The sequence below is a fragment of the Acomys minous genome (assembly GCF_964271855.1).
Source record: "Acomys minous genome assembly, chromosome: 9".
NCBI lineage: Eukaryota > Metazoa > Chordata > Mammalia > Rodentia > Muridae > Acomys > Acomys minous.
This window is the reverse complement of record NC_140490.1, coordinates 24,082,017-24,100,656: the sequence shown is the minus strand read 5'-3', so window position 1 is coordinate 24,100,656 and position 18,640 is coordinate 24,082,017. Positions and strand designations below refer to the sequence as shown.

At 42.3% G+C, this 18,640-nt stretch overlaps 1 protein-coding gene across 6 annotated transcripts in view; it reads left to right on the top strand.

Moving 5' to 3' along the window:
- Positions 1-18,640, top strand: part of ZNF385D (zinc finger protein 385D) — an 897,446-nt gene that overhangs the window by 585,015 nt on the left and 293,791 nt on the right. The window contains exons 1-2 of one of the 6 annotated variants that reach the window (XM_084794481.1): positions 4,857-5,419; positions 7,060-7,301. The exons of 1 other annotated variant lie outside the window; for it this stretch is intronic. In XM_084794481.1, coding sequence (XP_084650607.1) covers positions 7,265-7,301 — 37 coding nt within the window. In that variant the 5' untranslated portion in view covers positions 4,857-5,419; positions 7,060-7,264. Of the gene's footprint in view, positions 1-4,181; positions 4,554-4,854; positions 5,420-6,868; positions 7,302-18,640 lie in introns of those variants that run through there. 4 more of the 6 variants (XM_084794483.1, XM_084794480.1, XM_084794485.1 and 1 more) reach the window with 4 other exon arrangements.

Sequence of the window (18,640 nt, the reverse complement as noted above, 5' to 3'; positions counted from 1 at the left end):
GTGGGAACACGAGGAGACCTTCTTAGACTCAGTTACTGGGAGCAATGTGTCTCTTCGTAGTCGGCAGGATTCCAGCAGACCCGTAAAACAGCAAACCAGCAATTCAGCAATCCAGTAGCTGGAACTGGGAGCAGCAGCCAGAACCCAGAACCATGAAGCATTATCTGGAGTGGTTCTCTCTAGGAGTGTCTTGAAGGAGCAGCAATGAACAGCCCAAATATATATATAGATAGATAGATAGATAGATAGATAGATAGATAGATAGATATCCACATATTCATTCAAGTAGTCTGTACTAAGATGTTTTTCAGTTGGCAAAGACCAAGCCTCCAAAAGAGGTAGTTCCTCTTCTAGTGGATAAACATCACTTGTTCTCTCATAAGCTGCCTCCCAGCCCGCAGTTAGGATCAAAACAAAAACTTGTTTACATCCACTACAGGCACTGGGTCTCTTGCCCGGCATTGGTGTCAATTTGGAACAGTCATTGGATGGACATTCCCTCAATCTCTGTTCTGTCTTTATCCTTGAGCATCTTGTAGGCAGGGCAAATTTTGGGTCAATGGTTTTGTGGGTGGGTTGGTGTCCTCCTCCGTCCACTGGAAGTCCTGCCTGGCTACAGAATGTGGCAACTTCGGTGTCAATATTTATGTTGCTATGGGTCTCAGCTGGGGTCACCCTCATATCCTCCCAGGAGCCTCCCCATCCCAGCTCTCCAGCTTGTCCTAGATATGCCCCAACACCAATTCCCCTTGTGTTTCCCAGTCCTCTCACCCTAGACTTCTCCACAGCTGCTTCCCTCCTCCCCAGTTCCCCATTCCACCTTCCTCTTTCACCCAGCTTCCTCTCTCCCTCCATTTCTGATATCTGTGATGTCTATTTTATTTCCCGTTCTTAGTGGGATTCAAGTATCCTGCTTTGAACTCTCCTGGTTACTTAGCTTCTTTGGGTCTGTGGATTGTAACACGTTGTAACACGGTTATCCTGCACTCTATGGCTAATATCCACTTATAGGTGAGTACATGCCAGGTGTGTCTTTCTGAGTCTGAGTTACCTCATACAGGATGATCTTTTCCAGTTCCATCCATTTGCCTGCAAATTGCATGATGTCCTTGTTTTAATAGCTGAACAGTAGTCCATTGTGTATGTATCATAGTTTATCCATTCTTCCGTTGAGGGACAGCTGGCTTTTTTTCAAGTTTCTGAATATTACAAATAAAGCTGCTAATATAGTTGAGCCAATGCCCTTATAATTTGGCGAAGCGTATTTTCGGTATATGCCAAGGAGTAGTAGAGCTGGGTCTTAAAGTAGAACAATTTCCATTTTTAGGAGAAACTAAGAGTAACCATTAATAAATGGTACCTCATGAAACTGAAAAGCTTCTGTAAGGCAAAGGACACCTTTGATAGAACAAAATGGCAGCCTACCGACTGTGAAAATATCTTTACCAATCCTACATCTGATAGAATGCTAACATCCAAAATATATAAAGAACGCAAGAAATTAAACACCAACAAACCAAATAACCTAATTAAAATATGAGGTACAGGGATGAATAGAAAATTATCCACAGAAGACTATTGAGGAGCTAGAGAGATAGTCCAGAGGTTCATAATACTATCTGTTCTCCCAAAAGTCCTGAGTTCAATTCCCACCAACCACATGGTGGCTCTCAACCATCTATAATGAGATCTGATGCCTTCTTCTGGCCTGCAGGTACAAATGTGGGCAGCATACTGTATAAATAATAAATTAATTAATTTTTAAAAGTCTATTTAATGGCCAAAAAAGCACATAAAGAAATGCTCAACATCCCTAGTCATCAGGGAAATGCAAATCAAAATGACTCTGAGATTCCATATTACACCTAGAAGAACAGCTACAATCAAAAACTCAAGTGACATATGCTGGCGACGATGTGGAGCCAAGGGAACACTTCTCCATTGCTGGTGGGAGTGCAATTTTGTACAACCACCTTGGAAATCGATCTGAGTGTTTCTCAGAAAATCGGCAGCAGCCAAGTCTTTCATTTTCTGAGAAAGGGTTTCACTATGTAGCCTTGGCTGTCCTGGACTCTCTTTGTACACCAGGCTGTCCTAGAACTCACAGAGATCCATTCGCCTGTGCCTTTCTGAGTGCTGGGATTATAGCCATGTGCTGCCTCAACTCTCCATGCTTGTGTCTTCCAACTACAGGTCTCAAGTGGATCCAAACCTCTAACATTAACCCACAGTGCCCTCTAGCCTGAGCGAGGGGTGAGGCAGTTGATGAGTTGCTTTGGTGAGCTCTGCTGCAGATGGTTCTCTTGGCTCTAGGGAGGGATAAGCGTTAGTTCACTGCACTCTGGATGCTTTCCATGTAGCTTCTGTGTTAGCATGTGAGATTGCCCTTTTTTTTAATTCCAGAAAGTTTTTAAATCGTAAATTTGATATTTAAGCTGTTCTACTCCAATGCCTTTAAATGGGTGATATTTCTACAAGGACAGGATTAGCTGGACGGAGTGCAGGTCACCTGTGATCCCAGTACTCTGAAAGCTAAGTGGGACATCACCAATTCGAGACCAGCCCAGGCTACACAGCAAAACTCTATCTCAAACAGCAAACAAATGACAGGAAGGGGGAGTGAATAAGGAGGGGTGTGGGGGGGCTAGGAAAAGGAGGAGTAGGTTTTTTAAGACACCCCTCTGGATCTGATTTGTTCTTGATGTGTGTGTGTGTGTGTGTGTGTGTGTGTGTGTGTGTGTTGTTTTTGTTACCTAGTTCTTTATATTGCGGTGTGAACGGTGTGAAAGCACTCCATTCAGGAAGGGGAAACTGGATAAGCTTGTACAAGACTGCACAGAGAGCTGGGTGTGGTGGGGCACACCTGTAATCCCAGCACTCAGGAGGCAGAGGCAGGTGGATCTCTGTGAGTTCGAGGCCAGCCTGGTCTACAAAGTGAATCCAGGACTACCAAGGCTAACACAGAGAGACCCTGTCTCAAAAAACCAGAAAAGAAAAAAAAAAAGAAAAGAAAAGAAAAAAAGAAAAGAAAAGGAAGACAGCACAGAGAGATGCCTCTATGAGGTCCTCTGCTCCCTAAGTTCAATGGGCAGAGTACTCACCAGATGCAGAATTATGAAAGGAAACACCTCTGAATATTTTACATTCGTGAAGCTATTTGCTAAGATGATTTTAAAAAGGTTTAACATGCACACAAACACACACACGCACACATACACACATACACACACACACATGCAAACTTTCTCTGGAGGCTGTTTTTTCTTTTCTTTAAAAAAAAAATCTCCCTGCTTTGTACCATAAGTTTTAGAGAAATAAATTTCAGAGACTCCAGTGGGTAAACAGGGCCCAACAGTGGGAGAGGGAGCTTGCTTGTGGGTTTATTTTTCTTATTTTTCACCCTGAGCATTTAGGTACTAATCACCAGCTTTGAATGATGTCTTTCTAACATTCTTTTCTGTGTATAATAAGCACTGCAATTCATTAGACCCTTGGAGGAGACAGAGACTTTGCTAGGCAGTGACTTCTTGGCTCTCCATCTTAGAGTTAGTGAGTGTGTACTTAATATTGGTGATGAGTCTTAAATTATGACCTATTCTTGGTCGTTTTCATCTTAATGCCTCTCCCTTTACAGGGCCAAAGACTATTTCCACCCCCAATGTACCTTCCACTATCTGCTAAGGAGTGGAGAGTTGTGCAATTAATGGTGTGATACACTGAGAGGGGACTTTTATCACACATTTCCTTCCATCAATCTAAACCAAAAAAACGAGATTAAAAAAAAAATCACTCCTCACCAGATTTTTTTTGTGATGGGATCACACTATCCTAGTAAGAGTACCCTAACTTCCGTGCCTCAAGCTCAGAACCAAAAGCATGCCTGCTCAACATCCTCTTAGGCTTAATTCTGATGAGAGCGATAGCACTCTCAGGAGGGGCGAGATCAAAGTGTGTCCAATTACACGGTCATGGCAAAATTCGCCTGAGCCAGGTTCCCACCGGCATCTGGGGTAAAATTTCCCTGCGTGGCTCCCGGTGCACACGAGACCCTTCTCTTTAAGCCAGCCTCCGGTACCCCCCTCACTCCGCCCACACCCAGGTCTCTGGGATGGTTCAAGCTTCCCAGAGCCTTGGTTGGTCCTGTCAGGCCATCAACTGATCACCTCCTGAGGCGGTTGCCTGGGGGTTGGGATGTGGTGGGGGTGGCCTTGGGGGCTGTGTCTGTAGTACTCCAGGGAAGTCCTGATGTCACGAGAGCTGCAAGGACATTGCAAGGAGGAGTCGTGTTACAGTAAGGATGGGCAGTGGCGCGCGCCGCCGCCGGAGCACACGCTCCAGCCGCGGGGAATCATAGCAGGAGCCTGCACAGCGCCGCTGGCCCAGCCCGCCGCGGAGGAGGCACGCTTCGCGCTGCTCGCCACGCTGGAAACATTTACACTGACCGTAGCATGCCACGGCTCTGCTCGGTGTGCCAGCCCTGGGTGCGAGCGGAGGCAGAAGACGCCACAGTGGGTTTCCAGCTGGTTGATTAATGAGAAAAATAATGTATTTTGGTGAGTGTTCGCTCTGATGATGCAATTCTGGGGGGTGCCCGGCGGCTCTCCATCATGCAAGCAAACGCTTTTTAAAAACCTTTAAGCTGCTAGAATATATTACACCAAACCTAGCCCCAGCAGACAACTGGCGGACCCGCTAGTGTGGCATTAAAAGCTTCCTTTGTGCCACCTTTGGGGTTGATAATCCACAGTGCACGGTGGTAAATTGGAAAAGAAGAGATGAGGGTGGGGTGGATAAACTTTGCTTTGACTTGTGGGCATAAAGTTGGTTTATTTAGTTAGGTAGAGAAGACGTGGTGCGGCGTGGGGGAGTCATGGGCTAACTTAATGGAATGCAAGGCAAAGTTCCCACACTACTGATGCCTGTGAGCTTAGTCAACATGAACGTACGTCTCCTTAAGCATTGGGATTTTTCCTATTTCAGAGGCAGGAAAGGAAAACATTGTCGAAGGAGCAGTATTTCCCTGCCCGCTGTTACTTCAGGCTAGGAGAGGATAACACCAAATGCTTATTACTTTAAACCTTCTGAGGTCACTGGGCTGTTAAAAATGTGTGCGGTTTAGTTTGGGGCTGCGGTGGAATGCTCCCTGAGGTTTTCAGCTGAGCTGCCTGCCTTTGCAGCAAGCATGTAAAGGCTTAGATGTGGGCTCTGGGTTGAGCACCGAGCAGACTGGGAGCTGAGTTGTACCTTTGCACTGCAACGCCGCCACAGCGGATAGCTGAGAGGAGGCAGAGCCCTTCACTTCTGAGGAAGAAAGCGAGGAATAAGTCGGAGGAGCCTGTCCTCCTCCTCGGAGTTATGCTTTCCTTCTGTAAGTCCCAGCCGGCGTCATCCCTGAACAGCATCTATCTGATATTAAAAGGTTTGTGAGAGCAACTGGAGTGGGGCTGGGGTCATTATTGTATGCTGCAGACGCAATGGGTGGTTTGGGGTTTTGCTCTAAGAATGAAATCAACAGTCTTCCTTTAAGTTAAATTTTGATATGTGTAGATGGGGCGCTATTAGTTTGTTGGGCATGTATTTCCCTGTATATTATTTGCTTTGTCAAAATTTTTTTTTGCTTTTTTTTTTTTTTTTTTAGCCTTTGGAAACATTTGAGAAAGTGTTCAAGGAACCCTTTTTGCCTTGAGTTGTCTTGACAGCAGCTTTGATTGCCCTATAATTTGTGTCATATTAGAAAAGACATCCTAAAATAGCCAGAATTGATTTGAAAGAAAGGATTCTCATGCCATAGCCCAATCCAAGCAGAATCCAGACTTAAGCAGCATTTTTCCCCACGGGGAACACGCTTGCTTACTTATTAGTAATGAATAGAACAGGATTTATCATGTGTGCGTTTTTTGACAAATGGAGAAACTTGTAAAAATAATGTCTTTTGAACCTAATCAACATTCAGCTTCTACAGTGAGATTCAGGGACAGTGAAGAATATTATAATTTTAGTTTTAGTTTGGGAAATCTTAATAAAGAATTATTGATGGGATTTTGAAGTAGGACTAATGAGGGTAACAGGGGGGAGTTTCATAGTCCAGGTCAGAGGCTGTCGGTGCTGTGCTGAACTGTGGAATGTGACTGAAGAAACGCTCACTGAGCGAGCTCATATTGGCCACTGTGTGCTAACCCAGTTGTTCTGGAAATTGGGCAGATCTACAGGCAATTAGTTTCATTGTGTAATGTAAGCTTTTAATAGTATGAATTGAAATGTAATGTCCTACTTATTCTAGCTGGAAGTACAGTTTTGGCAAAGCCAGGCTGATGTTGCCTTCAGGGTCCTGAGAATAGTTGTGTTTTATCATCATCCAACCATCACGCCAGTGTGAGAAATGGTTTTCCATTCTTGTAGAAAGCAATATGTATATCAGGAATGCTGGGCTTTGGCAACTTATGCTGTGCAGCCCCACACTAAAGCGGCTAGCCATCAGAACTCTTGGAGCCAAACTGCCTCTGAGAAAATCACCTGGCACATACGGACATACATACATACATACATACATACATACATACATACATACATACATACAATAAGGATAGCTTAGGCGACTTTCAATGTCAAAGCAGGCTAATGTGTGTTTTCATGCATGTGTACTTGTGTGTATGTTTATGTGCATATGTGTGCAGATATCAAATATTTCTATTTCAAGTAGGTTTTTTTTTTTAAACAGTGCTTTCAGAGCCAGGCAGGGGTGGCTCGCACCTTTAATCCCAACACTCAGCAGGCAGAGACAGGTGAATCCCTGGGTTGAAGGGGAGCCTGGTCTACAGAATGAGTTCCAGGACAGCCAGGGCCACAAGCCTGTCTCAAAAGACAAAGAAAGAAACAAGCAAACAAGGCTTTCACTTGTAAATCTGTTGATTCTTCGTTATTTCTTTCCTTTTTGAACTGCTATTGAGTTATCAAGCCGGGAACAGTAGGGGCAAAGGAAAAGCAGACCTTCTTGGGATTTTTCTGATGCCTTGTGGCAGTGGGGTAGTGGTGTCAAAAGTCTTCTATTTGTGTCCCCAGTAGGAGTGATGCAGAATGTGGTGATGCTATGTGAAGAAGTGAACTGAGAAACAAGTGACTTATTCTCTTCTCACACACGAACCATGTTTTGCGACAATATTACCCAACTCAAAGGCAGCGGAAGACTCCCTTCCTGATCAGGCTGGCTGGGTCTACCTGCTTTAATCCTCTTCCCCTTGGGGCAGTGAGTGGCTGGACCAGTGCAATGTCAGCTGGCGTGAGCTACATGTGTATACAAATGGGTGAGCTGTATATGATTTCCACTTCTCAACACCAGATCCGATCTGAATGGGTTCTCTCCAATCTATGGTGCCGATGGTCTTTTAATGACTTGAAGGCCCACTTTCACGTCCTATTGAGGTTTTAGTGTGGGTTTTTGGGAATTGTCTGTCCTTGCTATTTAGTGTACTTGAGTTTGCTGTTCAGTCACTGTGGGTGCTCCTGTCACTCCATCAATCTCACATTCATTATTGTAGTTAAATGTGAGAAACACAAAGAAGATAGAAGAGGGACAATCCCAGTCAGCAATCCAGTCCATGGGTTGTAAATGCAAAGGGTAAACAGGAGAGACCATGAGATTAACCTTTCTGTCTCCACAGCGGTTTTACAGAGTTAAAAAAAAACTACATGCGTTATAGATTAATAGCCATTGATAATTTATTCAGTACTGAAATCCAGGCACTTAGGAGACTTCTCTGAAGAGAAGCTGTGGGTGGCTGTCAGGACACCAGGCACGGCTGCCAGGTCACAGAGGGACCGGAGAGTGTGCTGGTATAAAGGACAGATTGTTTGCTGAGTGCATCACTGCAGTTGCTCAGTACCCAGCAGAAACTTGGAGTAAGTCGCTGTCTCTAGCTCTGGGCACCATATGCCTGAATCATCTTTCCTCCCCATCTCATACTTTTTTTTTTCTTCTTGCTGGAGGAGGGTCATCATTAACAGTGGGCACACTAACGACACAAACTGTCCTCAGTTGACCACAGAGGTGCCCCCACCTTGTCCTTAGATGTCAGGAGTGAAACCAGGAGAGAGATCGTGCTCAGGAATTTCTGGATGGCCCCAAATCAGTGTCTTCAGGACAGAGGGAGCCAAATATAAAATATGGCAAAAGGGGTCATCTAAGTGGTTGGGGCCCTATTCTTTGATAATACTCTTAAAAAAGAAAATGATACACCTGAAAGGAATAGGCAGAACTGAGAGACAAATGTTAGCACTTGCTGCAAACATTACTATTAATAGTATAATAATTAAACCTAGAGAAAGGGCAAGCAAATTTTAGAAAGTGTGACTGAACTGTTCAAGCTCAGCTGGATGTTAACTGTGGATTGGCTGGGTGCTTTAAAATGACTAAGGAAAGGAATAAAAATATGAAATGGTGTGCCTGTCATATGCAAAAAAAAAAAATTCTGTCCTAGGGAGTTTTAATACAGCAAGCAGGTAGAAAATGCCTAAGGAGACGCTTATCTTCTTGTAATAGGTCCACATGGTCAGCCGTAGAAGGACTGTCTTCCTGGCCTATTTAGAACAGCTCACCTTAGCGTTTGCATCTTGGGCTGTGGGTGCCTCCTCTTGAGTCCCGGATGTTGGAAAGGCAGTTGTGCAGCAAAGGAGAGGTGAGGAGAAAACAGCAGGCGGCAGAGGAACGAATCCCTTATCTTCTTGTGCTGGCAACGCCTTCTCATTTGCAGTCAGGCATCCATTATGAGAAATGAGGCTTGGGAGCATCTTTCCATTTACTCAGGAGATATTTCTATATCCCCTGAAACCAATAAGGACAGAGGATACTTGTTGGAAGTGATGTGTCCAAGCTCCTCCCTTCAAATGTTGTGTTCAGATCATCATGTCTTATTACGAATGGATCACAGTGGCACATCGTGCACCATCCGTGACTAGGGACGGAGACTGCGAGTGGCACATGCTGTCAGGCAGGGGCTTGGAAGCGAACGTGAATATAAGGGACCTACAAACTCGCTCTCCCTATAACTGGTTTTTCTTTGCATCCATTCAAAGTTTTGATTTTAAAAAGCCAAATCTGGTCACTGTCACAGTAACACAGATTCTTTCACACAGCCTTACATTTTGTGGATTCCCCCCCCCCCCCACCCCCTTGCCTTTCTCTTAAAGGCCCTTCTTAGTTGCTATAATCATATGGAAATGAGATGAGTTTATTTAAGGGATAAATCCCAAAATTCATGAGCTAATGAGGACTTACAAAGTTATCATTTTGTGGGTGGCAAATTGTCCCAAAAAAGCAAATGAAAAATTTAAATTAGTGGTTTCTGACTTCCCTTTTAGGAGATAAAGCTGCAGCTGCTTGTAACTGAGACCTTTCTCAATAAGACTAGGTGTGCGTGCATACGTGTGTGTGTGTGTGTGTGTGTGTAACACTGGAACCCCACAGTATCTTGTTATATAGAAAGCCCAATATTATTTCTGATTCACAGCTTTTGTATGTTATTGAATCTTTTTGCATCATTTGAATGTTTACATTTAAGTGCTTATCAATATGGTAGACTTAATGTACACTTTTAGCTTAGCTCCTTTTTAACTTGAACAATTATTCTATGCACTGTAAATCTTAAAAGTCAAATCATAAAGCTAATTCTTAAGGCTTCCCCTGCTTAAGAAGCCAAGATGCTCGTGTAACAGAAATTCGTTTCTTCTTTGACCTTGAGAAGGAGATGTTTCTATTTGTATGACACTATGGCATACATACATACATGGCATAAAACAGCAGAAGTCATAGTCCTTGTCTGTCTGTCTGTAAGGAAAACATTATGTATCATTTTCCACAAAGATTAATTTTTCAGCAGAATTTCACAAATGATTGGTGGCACTAAGAGAAAAGACAGCCAAAGAGCTGGCTAGAATTGTCACAACTTAAAGTGGCTGGAATCATGCTTGAACCAAATTGCTAAGGTTGGAAATAAGAAGACATTTCTCTCTGCCACCACATTCAAGTTGTTATGAGGCAGCTGGAAGTGTACGTGAACTCCAGGGTGGCACAGCCGTTAACATGGAAAATACTGGCATGAAACCTCCTCTGTGTAATGTCCCCAGTGTGCCTACTCCTGATCCATTTCTCCATTTCTTCAGTATGGTCCATCTGCAATATCATGTTTCTGTAAGGTAAGAGAGAGAGAAGAAAAGTAACATGGCCAAAGTTAGAAAAGAAATCAGCAGCAACACCACAATATAAATGACCGCAGAGGACTTACTGGGTGTTCCAAAGCATTGTACCTGCTAAGAGAGAGAGGGTGAAAGGATACAGATGGGTTGGTGGGCTGAGAGGTTATAATGGATGAAGACTATTGAATCTGAGCTCAATGTTGAACACTCAGAACTCTGTGTTGGTTGTTCTGGACTGAGCAAGCACTTGAGGATGGAGAGAAAGGATAGCATCCACCCCAGCTCAGAGCTCAATGATAGCACTTATGTGAAAGGCTGGTCTTTGTGTTGAGAAGAAACAGCCCTTCTTGCTTCCAAAATGTAAGGTGCTATTATTTATCTTATTTATTCTTAGATTTATTTTTATTTAATTCTTTTGTGTATTTGGGAGGGGAGGAGGGAGCTCTGAGGAGGCCAGAGGTGTCTGATCCCCTGAGGATGAGGTAACTGGTAACTTGTAAGCCACTTGACATGGGTGATGAGAACCAAACTCAGGTCCTCTGCAAAAGTAGCAAGTGCTCAAAACGACTGAGTCATCTCTTCAGCCGCTTGTTTTTATAGTATTTTTTGTTATTTGGAAGTTCTTAAGTATAATCCCATCACTTCTCCCATTCTCTTTCTTCTCTCAGACCTCTCCCACATCCTTCTCCACTGTCCTCACTCTCACACACTCTTGGATTTTTAATTGTTGTTGTACATATGTACTTTTTATTTTTTTCCCATAGAAGTGAAGACTAGTCCTTAGATATTAAACCATAAATTAAATATAGTAGAATCACACGTTCTTTTTGTTTGTTCTGTTTTCACTGTCACAGGACCTTGCAGTGGGAAGAAAGGAGAGAGAGCTCTATAGAATATTAAGATGGATGTGCAAACATCTCTGAAGAGAACATTAGTCACCACACAAGATGGTCAGATTAGAATTCATCATGAATCTCCTGCTACAGTGCTGAGTCTCAGGGTCAATGCAGGGGCATCTTTTCACTGGGGCATGGACAGGAGAAAGGCCTGTGAACCAGTAGCTCAGTGTGCCAGGAATGTCAATAGTTCTGAAGTTATTATTTTGTTAGAAGAAAAAAAATATGATTTTTGACAAGATTTTGCAAATTTTTTGCAGATTTTTTTTGCCTGTATTTAAAAAAAAATATCCATGCATTTGCTGAGGAGGAAAGGTACTGGTGCCAGACTGCTCTGAGAATAAGAATGCAGTAATGCATGTAAATTTCCCTTAATAAACATGGTCTCTCACACTTGTGTAGCAATTTGCTTTTCAAAACATTGTGCTACTTCTATCACTAAAATGACCCATTTCTGGAGGCAGACAAACTGCAATTATTCCTATGTTTTAAATGAGAAGCTTGAAGAAAGCTCTAATGCTGGACATTTCCTTCTCAAGGTAATGCTTCTTGTTAATATCTAGGCTCAAACTCTAAATTCATACCTTCTCAGATGTACTCAATGCTCTTTATAGCAGAGTACAGGACTTCGAGGATTGTTTTTGTGAATCGAAGGCATGTGTATGACTACTTCTAGAAAAAAAACATTCCTACTAACAACAAAGAAATGAAGAAATGGCTAAGATGAGAGAAGTGTCTGTGCTTTGACTATAGAACAACAACTCAATAGATGGATATGAATATAATTCATATTTTTATTTGTTTGTTTTGTCCCTCATATAAAAAAATAATCAGAGAAAAATCAATACTGCCTAGAAGGCATGAGTTGGTATAATAAAATGAGTGTTTATGCTTCACCTAAACTTCTACGTTGAAGTCATGATCTCAATGTGATGGCATCAGGAAGTAGAGACTTTGAGACTGGATATGACCAGGGAATAGAGGCAGTGCTGTAGCAAACAGTAGAAGAGGGCAACAGTGCTGACTGTCTCTGCCTTGTGCAGTGACAGCAAGCCAGCCAAAAAAAAAAAAAAAAAAAAAAAAAAAAAACCTTCCCCAAAGCCACCAGGTGGAGATCGGCATTTTGATCTTAGATTATCCAGCTCCAGAGCTCAAACAGACGAACATCTATTGTTTAAGATACCCACGCTATGCCATTTTGTCATAGCAGCCTAAGCAAACTGTGACGGCTGCACGCAGAGTTTGTCTGTCTGTGTGGCAGTGCCGAACCAGATGTTAAAGCTTACAGCCATGTTGTGGCTTATATTTCTGCTCTTTCACCAGTTAACCCAATGTTTGCAAAACATGCTATGGGGTCTTTGATAGTTACAAAGACCTCATTGCCAGCACGCTTCAAGATGGCCTCTCAGTCTGGTCTTCACTATGGGATAACAAAATAGAGCAAAATGGCCTGTTCTGCAATCTAACTGTTCCATTCATTGACTCAGTGTCTGGGCATGTGCTGTGATATTTTTTTTTCTTTATAAAAGAAATTATTTTATTCTTGAAGTTATGTTTGGAAGATTAAACTATATGATAGACAGGAAAGTACTTTTCCCTTTTTATAATGGGTTAGGGTCTGAAAGTGAGTTCGGTGATATTTGAATACAGGCTTCATAACCTGCAAAATGTCATATGACTAGGCCTTGCAATGATCATGACTAATCTGTAAGTAAATCTCCAACAGAAGTGGGGTATGGGGAATGTAACCTAGATATAAAAACAGACAAACAGACAGACAAACAAACACCTTTAAGTAGCAGTCTAGAAACTCCACCACAGATTTCTCAGTGAGTGGAAGTGGACGTTTGGTGACATCTACATCATCAGTCCTTTGTACTATGTGTAGGTGTATGTGTGTCCTAGAGGCCAGGTAACCTTCCCTTCTTCAGAAGTCTGTCGCCAAGGGTCATTGCAGAAGAGGTAAGGCCTGATGTCCCATGGAACATAGTCCTGTATTTCTTCCTTGCCAGGACTCTGATGGGTTACTGAGCGGAAGGAGTTTATTAATAGTTGCTTGAGAAGAGAGGAGGGATGCGATGCTGATTTAATGTAGTTCTTTATATATTCTTGGGATTTATATTTCTTTGGCCGATTGGGCATACAGTTCTTAAACAGAAAACAAATTATTTTTTGAAATGTAATTTTATTCTTTTTGCAGTGTTTTTTATGAACTTTTTGAGAATTTGTACAGGATGTATTTTGAACATATATGTTCTGCCCTCAACTGCTCCCATGCGCACTCTCTACCCTTCAGTTCACTCCCACCCAACTTTATTCTTCCTTCCTTCCTTCTTTCCTTCCTTCCTTCCCTCTTTTCTATTTTCTTCTTTATCATTGAGTTCAAGTCCTGTTGCATAAATAGTCTTGGGGAGTGTTAAACATACCAGGGGTTACATTCTCCCTCTCCCAGAAGCTACTAGATTGCCAGTGGCTTCTCAGGTCATGATAGGACTTCATGCCCACCTGATTCCTGCACTGCAGGGACTCTGCCTGGCTGGAGATTGGGATTATTCCTATCATCCTTAAAGCTTGCTTTCAAAACCCCTCACAGCTCAGATCTTGGCTCCCTTGTTTTCAGGTAACGCCCTGTTAACTGCTGGGAAGCATTTCCCTTGCTGTGAATAATATGGAAAGCACTAATTCTCTCCAGGTGCTTTAATTAGCTGCCCCGAGGAAGGGCAAGCTCTGATTTAGAGGTCTATGGGGCATTTTAGGATTCAATCCTAAGGAAAATTTATCCTCTGAAAGGTATATTAGAAGGCAGGTTGCTTTACAATTACTTTTTCTTTATAAAAAAAATTATCTGTGGTCCTAAATAATGATATATAAGTGAACTTTTTTCTGTAATGTGGTCAGATTTCCCCTTTGTTTGAAGTCTCCTGTTAAGAAAGACAGTTAAGTGAGAATCGAAAGGTGTGGCTTTTGGGGCCCTTTGATTCCCTAAAGAGATTTTGGGCTCCTGTTGTGAAGTTCCCTGGAGCTGACAGGTAATTGGCCCTGCTCACAAGTTCTCAGGAAAGAGGAATTCAATGGGTACTCAGTGGTACTTAGTGTCAGGATGGGGGTCCAGCAGGTGGGCCGCTGGCACATGGCCACCACGTTTTTGGAGAAGGTCAGGGGGATACAAATCAGGAATATATGCAAGAGTCTACCAGGTGGTTTTGAAATGATAATAACAGCAGAACCTCTCTACAGTCTAATAAAAAAGCCTGCTCTATGGATACAGATCTTAGCACCGGCCTTTTCTCATAAAAACTTTCTGTGGATTCTACAGGAGAGCCAGAATTGAGTGCCTCAGATGGGTAATGTTAGTCATCTATTAAAGAGCCTCCTGAGAAGTTTCCAGTTTGTACCAGATTATCCAGGAAGTAGGAGACAGAGTCAGGACCCCAAGTTAAGGCACTTTGAGTTCACAGTCCCCAGGCCACATGGGTCCTCTCAGAGGATGATGCCTGGGTCTGCTTGCCCAGCATCCTGTAACACCCGTGCTTGAATCTCTGAGCCCTGCATTGTATTAGCTGATTCAAGATCGCAGTGGTGTGGCTCTGGATAGAATGGGAGAAGAACACTTCTCAGAGTTGAATGTGCAAATCTCATGAAGACCATATTAAACTACAGAGCCCATCGATGAGGTCTAATTCCCCGGCCCCCGGAAGGTCCTGCTCTCTAGTGTATGCCCATTTGATGCTGTTGGCATACTCACCCATTAGACTTTGAGTTGCCAGGATTTAAAGTGATCTCCTTGCTGAATTCCAACTTTCTGACCGGGTCTGATTGTAATCCATCTCCTTGGTTCAATCCTGCAAGACTTTGAGTGGTTTCTGTTGAGTTCACAGAGCTAGCCACTGTGAGGAGTGACTTTAACCATCAGCTTGACCCAATTTAGAATCACCTGGGAAGAGAGTCTTAATCAGGTATTATCTGAAATGAGATGGTCTATGGGTGTGCCTGTGGGATGTGAAAAACAAACAAATAAACAAACAAACAAAAAACAAACCTAGCCTACTATGGGCCAACACCAATCCCGAGACAGAAGTTCTGAGCTATATAAAAGTGGAAAAGTCAAATTGAGCTGAGCTCGAGGCAAGGAAGCAAGGGACGTGGTTCCATACCCATGGGAAACACTAATTATGCTTAGGGAGGGAAATTAACAGGGCACAAAGATTTGAGGATGATTAGATGGCAGACTGTAGGAGGCACTGAAGGGAGGAAGTGGTGGCTAAGTGTGATTTTAAAAAAAACCGTTGTACTAATGTATAACATTTTTAAAGAGTAAATAAAAATATTAGTTAAAAGCGAAATTCTCTGTAGAGCAATCATAAAGATTAAATTAAACAGCATATGGAAAGCATTAAGTCATCCCTATCATGATGTAGCGGGTCACTACATGTTGGCAGTGACCATGATCACTTATTCATAGACCTTACTCAGCACTGCTCCCCAGAACTGCAAAGAACTCCATGAAACAGTGCAGGCAGCAGCCCATCTGCTGTGCCACATCATCTGTGTATAGCCAAGGCTGCTTATAAGTGATCTACCAACCGCAGTATAATGTGCAAGGGAGTGTGATGCAGTTTCTGGTCCACAGTACATTTTGTAGACCCCAGCCATCAATACTAATGAGTTTTGTTCGTCATGGAGGGACAGAAAGGCCTGGCTAAAGCTCTGCTACCTTGGGACATTGTGAACTGGCTGATGGTGTTCCTGTCGACCTTGTTTATCCATTAGTGTCTCTCTGAGCTCTGTAACAACTGATGAGGTGGCTGCAGCTAATGATGGGGCCTTCCATCTCCTGCCCAGTCATTGTGTTAACAATCGATATCCTTAAAACAAAAGGCAGCCAGACAAGGCAGCGCTTGCCTCCACCACAGCTTCTACTAAGGAGAACCAGAGAGAAGGAAAAGAGGCTTTTAACCCATTCCCTCCCCAGCACCAAGCCTGGCACAGGACATTTGATTCTTAGTAATTGTGGGGTGTGATGCTATTATTCCCACACACACACACACAAATACACATACACACACACTTATACACACACATATTCGCATACACATTGACACACACACCACACAGACACACACACACACTCACACACACACACAAACACACATACACACACAAATTTAAGCAGACATGTAGCTTCTCAATAGGTACCCTCTGGCTCTACTTTTTCTTGACCATTTGGTGACCACAGCTGGCTTTGTCAGTTTTTGCCCAGGAAAGTCAGCTCACTGGCCTCTTGTCAAATGTCATTAATGTATTGAGTGTTTATGTCTGCAAGGGATGTAAGAATTATAAGAGATGCTCTCTTGTTTTTCTGTTATGACTAGTGTGTGGGCAGCTCCAAGCAGCAAAGCACTGTACAGTGGAGATGCTGGGCTGAGCTAGTACTGGATGTTGTATTAGACTGGAGGGCAGTGAGCAGCAAAACAGGGCCATTTTCTTTCTCACATGCAAGTAGGATGGCAGAAAGGCCTCTCAGAAGCGTGTTTTGACTGATGTCAACTTTACAAGTGAAAGCGGTAGAGTATTATCTCTCCTTGGCTTTATTTACTGTAGCAACAGCTGGTGCTATTCTGAAAGTGCCTTGCCCAAAACAGGCCAGCATCTCAATTTTAATAGGCAAGAAAATAGAAGCCAAGCTACTTTTAAATATCTATATTTAGCAATGAAAATACTTCTATGAAAACCTGAAACCTTAAAAACCGTTAAAACTTTTAAACATGAAAAATTTAGAGCAAAACTCCTCAGCTTCCATTTTAATTGTCCATTGAGTTGCACAGATTTTGAGTTTGGTTATTTTTTGTGATTTTTTTTGTTTATTTAAAAACTTTTTATGATAGTATTTATAACAATAATAATTTTAATTAAAACAGAATCTTGACCTAGTATTAGAATTGCTTAAGAAATTGCCTTGAGTCTCAGCATCCAGTTCAGTAAGTTAAGCAAATGCCAGGACCCACTGGACCTGAACTGTAAGGCCTAATAATAGCAGAGTGCTGAGTCCTTATCACAGCGCTTTGATGAGAATATCATCAGTTTGTCAGTTTCAAAGATGAGGAAACTCAGGACCAGAAAGGATGAGTAATGGGAGTGATGTGCAGCAGACAGAGCCAAAGTGTCATTCTCCGTGTCCACACTCCTTAGGTGAGCTTAAGCAGACTCTCAAAACTCAAGCCTGGCATGTGGACTCACACTGTTCAAATACAGCAGAGGCAAGGGGGTACTTCGGTTATCCGCAGAAATGTGCACAAGAGTGAAAGTGATCAGTGCATGAGCTCTCCATCTACTTTTCCGTCCTGTCACCTGAGGTCAGGGATGAGTGCATTTCCCTTCTAGATGGTCTACACCAGGGCAAGAAGTAAAAGTTCCTGTTGCTCCAGGAAGTCTTCCAGAGAGACTCTAGCAGGCTAATCAAGATGACAGCTGGTTTCCCTCCTGTGCTCCCTAAGTGCCAGGACACAAGTCTTGACCTTGTGTATGTAACATGTGGTGCTGTGCACACACTCCAAATAGAGCTGCGCTGTCCGTGCACGCTTCCTTGGGCCAGCTTGAAACATGGTACATAGGAGATGATTCTCTTTACCAGGTAAAAATTTTATTGTGTTTTTAGGTTCATAGCGTATCAAAGCCTGAGAGAACAACCATGGGATCTTTTTAGATTCTTAAAATAATGCTTTTATACTGTGTGCAAATGTGATATGAGTACATTTTTACTCAGATGTCATAGGTGTGTAAACAGTGAGAGCTGCACCTGGCCTCTTGTCACATTTAGTTATGTGTGAGACTAAATTTTTGGAGCATGTGTGTGAACGGCTCTTCTTAGTTATACACACAGAACAAAAGCATACTGTGAACTTTTGTATACTGCATTATTTATCATCTATTGACATTTCTCAATATATTTCTCATTCTTTTTATTTTATGGCTCTGTGGTATTCTAATCCAGGGACATATTATAATGTATTTTACTAGTGGTTTAATGAAAAAATTATTCTCATTTTTTACTAATAAAATAATAATTATCACTCTGCATATAAAAATTATTATGCGTACATTCTTGTGCCTATAGTGGAAATTCTTAGAACAAAAATTACTGATATAAAGCATATTAAATTCTCATGGGTACTGCCAATGTGTCTTAGGAAAAAAGATATATTGATCAATTTCTGTCATTAAATGTGGAATAACTGCTCACACTGGTAAGACATTCATGAGGAAACTGCCGTGCTGACCTCTCTCAAAGGGTGAGTTTTCAGGGTGGTTCAGTTTGAAGTGTCTTCATATATTTTTGTCCTTGCCCTTTCTTCTTAGACTATTTCTTTATTTCACTTCTATTGCCCTAATTACATATTCATGTTAGTTTTTATATTCATAAAATCAATGGTGCCATAAAATGCAGAGGTGTCCTATAATCTTAAAATAAGAACAAATTCAATGTAAAAGGTACCTTGTAAGTGAAATCAGACTTTCTAACTTTCAAACTAGAAGGCTCATCCCTGAAAGAAAGATGA